At 32.8% G+C, this 10,629-nt stretch overlaps 2 protein-coding genes across 3 annotated transcripts in view; both read right to left on the bottom strand.

The window, feature by feature from the left end:
* Positions 1-117: 117 nt before the first annotated feature.
* On the bottom strand, positions 118-4,263 carry LOC102582008 (probable pectinesterase 15). The gene is made up of 5 exons (XM_015309699.1): positions 3,865-4,263; positions 2,962-3,133; positions 1,875-2,081; positions 1,023-1,276; positions 118-384 (listed from the first exon to the last, which is right to left on the bottom strand). Exons 1-5 carry the CDS (start codon positions 4,242-4,244, stop codon positions 222-224), a joined length of 1,176 nt encoding a protein of 391 aa, XP_015165185.1. The 5' UTR covers positions 4,245-4,263; the 3' UTR covers positions 118-221.
* A 1,872-nt stretch (positions 4,264-6,135) lies between these two features.
* Positions 6,136-10,629, bottom strand: part of LOC102590922 (uncharacterized) — an 11,747-nt gene continuing 7,253 nt past the window's right edge. For both annotated transcript variants that reach the window (XM_015309707.1, XM_006339034.2), the window contains 9 exons: positions 9,177-9,390; positions 9,028-9,085; positions 8,888-8,944; positions 8,472-8,717; positions 7,900-7,964; positions 7,738-7,794; positions 7,552-7,645; positions 6,529-6,669; positions 6,136-6,453 (listed from right to left, as the gene is read on the bottom strand). In XM_015309707.1, the coding sequence (XP_015165193.1) occupies positions 6,325-6,453; positions 6,529-6,669; positions 7,552-7,645; positions 7,738-7,794; positions 7,900-7,964; positions 8,472-8,717; positions 8,888-8,944; positions 9,028-9,085; positions 9,177-9,390 (1,061 nt within the window). In that variant the 3' untranslated portion in view covers positions 6,136-6,324. The remainder of the gene's footprint in view (positions 6,454-6,528; positions 6,670-7,551; positions 7,646-7,737; positions 7,795-7,899; positions 7,965-8,471; positions 8,718-8,887; positions 8,945-9,027; positions 9,086-9,176; positions 9,391-10,629) is intronic.

Raw genomic sequence — 10,629 nt, forward strand, 5'->3', positions numbered from 1 at the left:
TGAGTTCCATGCAAAAAAAGATACATGGACCATATATATTTAAATAGAATAAATTGCAAAAGAGTTAAGACTACAAAGTATGATTTTATATCGAGTAAAATAGCTTTTATTTGTCATTATACAACAAAGTAATAAATCATAATGTATATCCTTAGTAAGTTTTTTTCTAAAATCTTAATTAAGGTTTGTATCTTATGTTAAAATATAATGAATCTCAAAAATTAAGTGTCTGATCTTCCATTAGAAATCCATTGTTCTCCATCTACAAATGAAATATCCATGTATTGATTTGCCTCATTTTGCTTCAATTGCTTTGCATATGATACTCTATCTGTGTAATTAGCTCCTGGTCCAAAACAATCATATTCTCCAAACAATACTGTCCTGCAAAACATGGTAATATTCAGTCTTAAGTGTTTAACATTATTCTGGTGCTTTAGTCTGTCCTAAAAAGAATAGACATATTTTTATATTTAAAAATAATTAAATTTTATAATATATAGTTTATATTTCATCCCTATTAATGACAAGATCTAATAGCCATAGAAATGTTATCCATTGTATAATATGAGAACATAAGTTTTAAAAGGTGTATTCTTTGTTTGTTCAACTAACCAAATCGAATCAATTGGGCTTCGTTTCGAGTAGTATTGTTTGAGTGCTATTTTTATAAATAAGATTAAGTAGGAAAATCTAGAATTGACTTCAATCAAGATTATCTCGAGTTTTTAGGCACATGAAGAACCAGTCTAACATCTTTTCAATCAAAATCTTAATTGAGTATGGACATGAATTGAGTGAACATGCATATCACTTGAAAAAATATTAAAGTTTTACGAGTTTTTTTTTTTTTACAAGTTTGGAGTGAAAATTTGACATAACGTATACCAAACATGTTTTTTAAGAGTACTATATCAAAACGAGCCCTTAAATTAAACTCCATATCTAAATTTCAATATGTATTTAAACACCTTCTCATAAAATGAAACAGAGTAATAAAGTATTTGATGATCATTACTTACTGGTCTTTATTTGGATCTCTCCAATCATTCCATCCATCTGAGGAAATCACATCAGACATATAAGTCTTTGAGAAAATAACAGTAGCATATGATCCCCATGCTCTGCCTAGCCATATTTTTCCAGTGCCATTTATAACACAATTCAAAAATGAAAATCCAGAATTTTCATTTTTGGAATTTCTTCCTTGTGCTGTGATGGATCCTCCTATTTCACCACTTGTTTCTTCTTTTGCTATTGAATTTATCTTGCAATCCTGTCGTAAACAGTCAAGTCAGAATTTGAAGTTTATAGATTCTGAACTTAATATTTGAATTCATAATTACTCGTATTAGTTATGGAGTTCGGAATTGAAAGAAGAAGAAGAATTAACCTAAATAGTCGTTCACTCAATGTTTAAACTAAAAAATAGCTAGCACATGTATTTATAATGAGTATAACCGGTGTATAACAATTACATATTTCGATGAACCTAGTAACTTTTGCTTAGACTTTGTGTTTGTATTACGAAAACCATCAAATATGTGTAAATATTTAATTGTGAATTCAGTATCTATGAAGACTATGAATTTAATAGCAAGTTCAGAACCCATAAACTTATGTATACCGACTAGGTAAGTAAACATTGAATTCAGTCGGATATTTATTTAAAGGGAAAAAAATCAAATATGTCATCGAACTTTAAAAAATGGCTCATTTATGTTATCCGTTAAAAATTTAGCTCATTCATGTCATTATTTGTTAAAATACATGGTCTAAGTAAACACTATTGATTAGCAACATAAGTTCATTCGAAACCAAAAAAATAAATGAATTTAAGTTATATACACGAACCGACCCGTTAATAAATGTACCTCATAGAGTGATCTAGCACTTCCAAAAATAAAATCAATGGATCCTTGAATGAAGCATTCTTTAAAATAATGTCTTCCTTTATCATCATTAAGAGTATCTTGTGCTCCATAAAATCCACAACCATAAAATGCAGATTCATCTCCACTTACTCTTACAGCCACTGCTTGTGCTCCAACATCACCTGGTGAAGCTGCTGGAGCTGTGTTCTTAAAATCACAAAAAAAAACATGTTTAATTAATTAATAATAATAACTGCGCCTCAATTTCAAGCAAGTTGATGTTGATTATATGAATTTTTACTGTTCCAATTCAATATTAATTACAAATAATACTAGCTCCGTCCACTTTTAATTGTCATAGTTTCTTTTTTTTAGAGTCAAACGATAATAACTTTGACTAACATTTTACGATATATTTTTTCATCATATTGATATGCAAAAAAATTGGAATTTATAGTACTTTTCATATAGTTTTTGAATATCTAAATTTTTTGTTTAAAATATCGAAGTAATGTAATCTAATTTAACTTTGAAAATTAGTCAAATTGACTTTCGAAAAACGTAACATGACAATTTAAAATGGACAAAGGGAGTAATAGTTTCTGTATAGTACTGCAAACCATTATGAGGTCTCATATTCAAATTTAAAGCAAAAATACTAGTGATGATGGTTTATGCCTTGTATGTTCAAGTCTTAGTGGACAAATTTATCGAGTATCTTGATGGGAGATAGCAAATAACCGTGAAATTAATCAATGTATATATAAATTGATCTGACACCGTGATTAGTTTAAGAAAAAGATAACATAGACTATAAGACTCCTATATATATATCTATATATAAGAAAACATGCATTAATTAGTCACAAACAAAATTACATAGCTTATCCTATAACGATTGTCAAAAAATCATGTCCTATTTAGCGATTGATCAACGCTAAATTCAGTAGCTTTTTTTTAGTAGTAGCATACATTGGATCTAATAATATTACTCATGAAAAATTATCTCCAATTAAAATTGTATGAGAAAAAAAAAATTTAATTATATGATTGATCACATTATGAAAATAAAATAAAATTAGTATACCTGAAAGCTGATATTATAGGCTATAAAATTGGGAGCATAAATAGCAACAGTGAAACTATTAGCAGTTCCACCAGTAGAATTTGCAGTATCATTCCATGCTATAGCAGTATTTTGATAACCTTGGCCTTGTATTATTAAATTTGTTTTGCTAGAGTTTATTACCACTTTCTCCCTGCCAGAATTAATAGCATAGTAAAACTCCAATTAATTAAAATTATAATTCTAAGAGTTAAATATCTTTGTATACACTGACTCGCAGTGTAACATATATACACTACAACAAAAACAACTTTTAGCGGTAAGTAAATATGCACATTAACAAAAAGTGCTAAAGCCTTTAATTTATCGGTTTGGATTCAATGTCGCTATAGGCTTTAGCGATATTTACAAAGAGTGTCAATTGCCTCTAAAAAAAATAAACGGCAACTAACCTATTGCCGTTAATTAATTACCACGAAAAATAATTTTTCAAGTAATTGTTTATAAAAAAAGAGTTTATAACCAAAAAAATAAAGCAAATTATCTGTCACAACAAATTTCTTTATATTGGTAGTGTCTAAGTTACAATTGAATTTCCTTACAAACTCAAATAGAATACAATATGTATACACCGATGGTATATAGAGCGAATTCTGATTTAAATTTAATAAGTTCAATATTTAAAATTATTATCACCTAACTCATTGTATTGTTAAAATTGTATTGTTGAGATTTTAAGAGGATATATATATATATATTCCTCCTTAAAAATGGGATCTACGATCTTAAAATAAGGTAGATTACTTGCTACAATAAGTCAAATTAATATGATATAGTAAAAATTATTTCTATTATCAATGTATATGAGTTAAACTCCGATCAATATATATAAAAAGGAAAAATAAAAAAATAGAAAAAAGTTACTTGTATGTGCCTGAATCAACTAGAATAAGTGTTCTAGTAGAGCTATCATCAGGAACAGAATCCACAGCCTTTTGTATACTGCTGAAATTTCCACAACCATTTAAATCCACTGTTAAAACATGAGAAACTCCATATAATGATATAAGTTTTGAGTTCCATTTGGAATTTTCACATTTAGAACTTTGCAATAATAATAATGATCTTGTAATTTCATCAAAGACAAAAAAGAAATCTTGTATACCACTTTTTTCTATGACCCTATTTAGAAAATTATCATTATTTGTTTGGTTATTGGAATATAGAGGAAAAATGATGGAAGATAGTAAAATGGTAAAGGAAATGGACCAAAAAAAAATGGTCCTTGTAGTTGTGTTATTCATAGTTTAGTGTATATTTTGATTTGATGTGTTGTTTTGGTTGTACTTTTTTTATGGTGGATTTATAGAGTTTAAAATAGTTATGAACAGGTGTGGGATATAATGAAAGCATGGAGATTTTTTATTTGTTGACGTAGGAGGTAAGAAAAGTGTGGACAAAGGGTCATTGGTCATGATTCAAATTATTTTTGTTTAATTATTAATCGTTGTTCGGTATCTGTATTGGGACCGGACTTATTCTGAATACGCGTCGAATGGTATCACATTGAAGGTAAATGTTTCCTTACAAAAGATGGTTCTATATATACCTAAAGATTGAATAACATGAAACTTCTGGTTGAAGATAAAGAAGTATTTACCATTTCACCGCAGTTTTTATTAGTCAAAATCATGATTATTGATGACAATACAATTTTAGTGATGACGAAAAAAGATGAAAGATAATGGTGGAATTAAGATATGGGTAGCAAGAAAAAGTGGATATTAGATAATGGACACGCCAAGAAACTATGTAATAAAAATGTATTTAATTTAATTACCTTTTCCAATTGAGTTTCAATGATATATTAAAAGTATTTTACACTAATAAATCACTTAAAACATAATTATACACCATTGAGGAGTCATCTTTGTCTAGGGAGTCAACAGACACTCACTCATCGAAAAATTACACGGCTTAGATAGATCAAAATATTTCATATATGTATATATATCACTTAGCTTTTTTGTGGATTTTTTTCTTTATTACTTTGAATTTCCTAGTGCAAATTATGATTTAATCACTAATTAGAAGTAACGGTTCATAAAGAATGAGAGATTATTAACATGTTAGTTGATATAGGTTATTTATATAATATGTTAAAAATACATTAATTACGTTAAAAAAAGAAGTTATGCTGCTGATATATATTACTAGTTAATTATTTTTTAAAATAAATTAGGTGTGAATTCATGATGAAAGCTTTACTTAGATGCATGCTTATATGGCAGATTTTGACTTTTCAGAGTGAAGGATCGGCCCTTGGCCGGTGGATGGACATGACAGAGTCTGGAGGTTGGCGTGTACGTGGTCTTATTTCTACCTAATGAATTGTTTTCGAGAGATCCTCGGCTCATGTAAATCATAATAAGGAAAGCAAATACAATAGTAAAAGAATCATATAGAAAATAATGGTGGTTATTATTAATTTGAGAAGCTTCTTCATTTATCATTGTGATCTTATATTTGCTTAAAGTATAGCGACATTGCTTTTGCAGGACGTAGTTTCCGTTCCTCATATTAATAATAACAATTTCAAAGCTCTTGAGGAAGAAATATTGAGTCTGATTAGCATAAACGTTAAGTCAAAAGCTTGTGATAATGAACATTGAATGTATCAATTAGGTCGTAACCCCATAAAATTCTAAAGAAAATCCACATCTTCCATACAACTCTCAACTTATTATATCTACTCTTTTCAAGATAGTTGCCACGTTTCACTTCTCAGGAGTGAAATGACTAATCTTCAAAGTTTAATTTGATTAGATTAATTCGCACCATAACTTCCGCTACAACAAAAAAACAACAATGTGTATATGTAAGCTTCAAGTAATGTGTGGCCGGCTAATCACAAGACTGCACTGAATAGGTTAATCGTTGGAGACAAGACCAAACGAAGAAACACATAATATGGTGGCCATCACCCACAATACTGTCATCGACCAATGCTCAACAATGTTGAACAAAACGTATGTTATAATATACATGTGAAGTAATGAACCGAAGCTCCATTGTTGATATCAAAGTCCACTGTCAAGCTTGATACCAAATGATTTGAACTGTTAAATCATTTTCATGACGTTTCGGAGAAAAATAGATAACGAACCTCTGAGTAAGGACGGGGAGAGAGGAGCATAAAATCAAACTCTCAAGATATGCTCGAGTTGTAGAACCTTTTTACACAAATATAATCCTCTACATCTCATTTGTAATAGTTACTACTACTTACTACTTACCCTCTGTGATAAATAAGATAGACATATACATGTAATTTGAAAAAATGGATCTACAAATGGGATTTAACTTCAATCATCGGGTGTCAAACTACTCATCTGGAACATCAGTTTCAGCTTCCCCTTGTTTAATGATTCTACATTTAGGAACCAGTTTTTCCAGCATAGATGTGCCTTTAAAGCTAATCATTTGCCAACAAGTTTTTCTGTAGCTGACAAGCTGCAAAAAATACAAACTGCTTAGCAATCGAAGGGAGGATATGATGCACCAGCATAATAACATGCGAAAACAAACCTGATCTGGTGTTAACTCCTCGAATCCAAATTTCTTAGTCCAAATCGACATAGCTTCAACAGCCGCTGGGAGTACAAAGCGTCTCACACCCAAAAATGCAAGCAATTTTTCTATGCAGGAGAACAGCAACTGAAAGTATCCCTGTGAACATTGAAATTATCTTTTATAAGATACACTTCTAATAAGAAGGCTTCTCCTAAATGTAATAGAATGTTTTTTTGTATCTGATACAACCCAGGGAGAACCACACCCCAAAAGATATCTATTGAGGTGGGAGAGCCCAAATATAAGCCCCGGATCAGCTTCCCATTAAACCAATGTGGGACTACCATCCCATACCATGCAATAGGGTTATAACAAATCACCACGCTCTGCATTCGTCGTCCTCAACAGCAGTGCGCTAGACCATTTCTAGCCCTGGGCTAACACTGCAAATACCGGCGTCACCATCCATGGCACGACAGACATGAAGGGCGGTGGGTAGCTCTTTAAGTGAATCTTAGCAGGTAATTACAATATTAGATTCCAAAAAATTGTTGATTCCTTTGTCAAAGCCTCATTTCTTATCCTATAGATCACTTTAAAGTTTAAAATAAAAAAAAGGAACATCTGTTCAAAACAAAAAAGTAAAAAGCTAAAAGAACAGGCCAACAATCCAGCCAAAGGTGACAGTCTCGCAGTGGGCAGCAATTGTTGAGCTCGACTTGTTCAAACTACATCTACCATTTATTCAAGTTCTTCAAAAACACAGCATTGGTAATAAATGACCAAGCAATAAAAGTTGTCTTGCTTCCTGTAGGAAAGCTGTTCATAGATTATGCAACTCTTCTACCAAAAGGCCTAAATGCATATAAATATAAGGCAATACACTTTCTGAATTTGACCCGTTATTTGGAAGATGTAATTCTAGCTAACCTAATGAAGTATTGCAAGAAATTAGCAAAGCAACAAAACATAAAATAACATAAAACAAAAAAGGCATATGACAGCAGGAACATCCTGAGAGTAGCTTCATTGCTATACCTTGCCTTGGCTACCAACACGGGTTGCCACAAGAGGGAGTTCTGCCATATCCTGGCCAAAAATCCGGAGGATCCCTGCTGATATTACTGTTGAGCTGCATTGATCAGCCAAAGAACTTCTTAAGTTATTTGATCATAATAGATTTAAACTATCAAAAGCATTAAGAGAACATACTGCAATACTTACTTTACAGTCAATATAGCGCAATACATGCCCCCAAAGTCTTGGCCCCTAATATTCCTTCTGCAGGAAGTAAGAGAAGGTGTAAAGAAAAAAACCTCATGATTAGACAAATCATGAAACTAAATGGAAAAACTAACACTGAATAACAAGGAGAACAAAGCCTACCCATAAACCATAGAAGGAATGAAGTCACGTCCAGTTACTGAATCAACAATAGGATCGAAACCATCCTGAAAAGTCAACAATGAAAACCTTGATGACAACATTTTTCCTCAAAGCTGATACATGCATGAAAGATATAATCTAGATATTCTTGAAAGACACTTCCACAGGAAATTGAGAAAATACATGTAATGAATGTCATCTTATTAATGAGGGTAAAATGAAAAGTAATAGCTAATCACATCAATTAGATAGTAAATCATCTGAAACTCCACAAACAAAAAGCTGGTTTCGATGAAATTGGAAGTATCAGAACAGCAAATTCAAATGATATGCAGATATAACATCATGACATGCTTTCCTGCATTAGCAATTCTGGATGTGCACAGAAGCGCAACAGCAACAATTCTGAATATGTTCATACCATTCACAAAACCAGTCACAGAATGACAAAAGGCACCGACACAAAAAACAGCATGAGATACATATTTGCCCACCAACCCCAACCCCATAATATGAAGTGGAGAGCAAGCTTTTGGTGATCATCGAAATAAATGATCAGGGATAATGCTTACATGGAAGATAGAAACAGCTTCTGCCAGTAGCCTTCTGGTTTCACGGGAGGAAATTCTGCCACTAAGAAGCCTCCATCTAACATCAAGTTCACCAACAGCAACCAAACTGTTATGTTTTTCCTTCACCCTTGCTGCATCCAAACAAGAATCAGGCAACCTCTCTTCTCCTGAGTTAAGCAAATTTTGCAAGGCAGAATAGATCCTCTTGCAATCCACACTACAGAACCATTTTCCTTTAGGCAATTCCTGTGATGCAACAAGCATTAACTTTTAATGCTAAAAGTCTCAACCCCCTCCCCAACCAAACCGAAAATAATAATTAAAAATATATATTAATAAAGGAAAGCGAAAGCAAGTACATAGATCTAAGAAAAGAACCAATTCATGAAATAATCTTAAAATGCAAATGCATGCACCTTTAAATCTGCTATCTTGCTTTTCTTCAAGCAGCCAACATGATACTCTTTCTCACACTGAAAAACAAATGACGGATAAAGCATTTCAGTTCATATATTTAGTTGAACAAGACACAGATATAAGGAATGCAGAGGAAAACCTGGTCACAAAGGATGACAGTCCGTGGACCAAAACCAGACTTGCTAAAGTCATAAGCTCTGTAGACAGAAAAGATATGACATACTGGATCAAACTGACAAACCTAAGATGCTCGCCACAATGTGCTCTTAGCAAAACAAAAAATACTACCTGCATAAAACACATGCAATAAATTCTGCCTCTTCTGCATTCTTGACAAAACGAATGCAACGGTTTGTTATTTGCTCAATAGGATCAATGCCGGAGATCCTGCCGGCTGCTAAGGCATTCGTATTGCGCTCCGCAAACTTCTCCCTCTGTAACATGCTTTCACAATACTTGCAGTACCATTTACCACGAGGGATAGTTGATAATGATGCACACTCTGCATAGACCATTGGAATTACACATCAAATGCTTATAGATGAAACATGATATCATGACCAGCACCAGCAAGCAACAGGCCAACATCAACTAAATGGTGTAAAATGTGATATCAAGCAGAACAAAGCTAAAATTTAAATTTACCATTACAAAGTAAGTGCAGTTCAAAACACATTGATGGCTATATATCGTTCATACCAAAGGTGGTTAATTATATCAGTCTACAAGAAACTTAACAGAAGATAATTATCTTTCAGACTCATTATTAGTGGTGCATAGATCTGATAGAAGGCTCAACTCTTATTTCATAAACGGCAAAGCCAAATCCTCTATATGCTCTAAATGAACAAAGATTTAAAGATATGGACAGATGAAGGGTAGCGGAAAGAAGAAGGGTTGCAAACAGCTCCAATTTCTTGTGTTGACTGGACACCGGCCCAAGGATGCATAGTCAACCTCTGCCATATTTGCTGTATTCCTTCAGCTGCATCTGTCCCATTTTATATGACACACTTCCCTTTTAAGTATGTCCCAAAAAAAATTGAGACCTTTTTCTTTTTGGAAACTACTTAATCTTCACATCCTCATTTTACCCTTAATGACAAGACTAGTCAGGCTGCTCACCACCACTCACTCAAAAAAGAAAGACATGTGGAACTTTTACCACCACTCATTTAAAATAGCGCTTTTGGTGCTTTGCATATATTTGATCAGGTCTTCTTTAATTTCTTAAACTTTGTGCGAAGTCAAACACCGTCACAAGATTAAGGCAGTGGGAGAAATATGTACTAAATTACAATTAGCTGAACACAGCTAGTGGAAACTGGACTAACCAAAGAAGATGAAGGTGCAAGATTTCAAGTTAACCAACTAGGTGCTGGTTCAGCATGTTTCGAGATCGTACAATTTGACAGATTCGGAAACTAAAGTAGTTCCCATTTAAAAGGTCCAGAAAAAATAACAAAAAATATTATGTACAGGTTCATTGTCAGTCAATAGAACTCACTCCAGGTAACAAATCCTTGATTATTATATTTGTTTTTATCATAGTGTTGTCCAAGTCAACTTGTAGGCACCTTGACTATTCCACCAGGTACCTACTACCTCCTACGAACGCAGGTACCAGGTAACTCTGTCCCACCAAGGCTTAGACAAATGGAAAGAGATCACCTAAGTATTTTAGTATCCGTTGGGATTTGAACCCTAGTCTCCAAGGTCCCCCCCCCCCCCCCCCCTAATC

The sequence above is a fragment of the Solanum tuberosum genome, unplaced genomic scaffold (assembly GCF_000226075.1).
Source record: "Solanum tuberosum cultivar DM 1-3 516 R44 unplaced genomic scaffold, SolTub_3.0 scf00008, whole genome shotgun sequence".
In the NCBI taxonomy this organism is placed as follows: domain Eukaryota; kingdom Viridiplantae; phylum Streptophyta; class Magnoliopsida; order Solanales; family Solanaceae; genus Solanum; species Solanum tuberosum.

Excerpts from the sequence above, each read along its gene's own strand:
- LOC102582008 (XM_015309699.1), bottom strand. The coding sequence starts at position 4,244 with ATGAATAACACAACTACAAGGACCATTTTTTTTTGGTCCATTTCCTTT. Across the intron at positions 1,277-1,874 it reads GTGCTAGATCACTCTATGAG|GATTGCAAGATAAATTCAAT; the intron begins GTACATTTATTA and ends TGTTTACGACAG. Across the intron at positions 385-1,022 it reads AGAGATCCAAATAAAGACCA|GACAGTATTGTTTGGAGAAT; the intron begins GTAAGTAATGAT and ends CATGTTTTGCAG.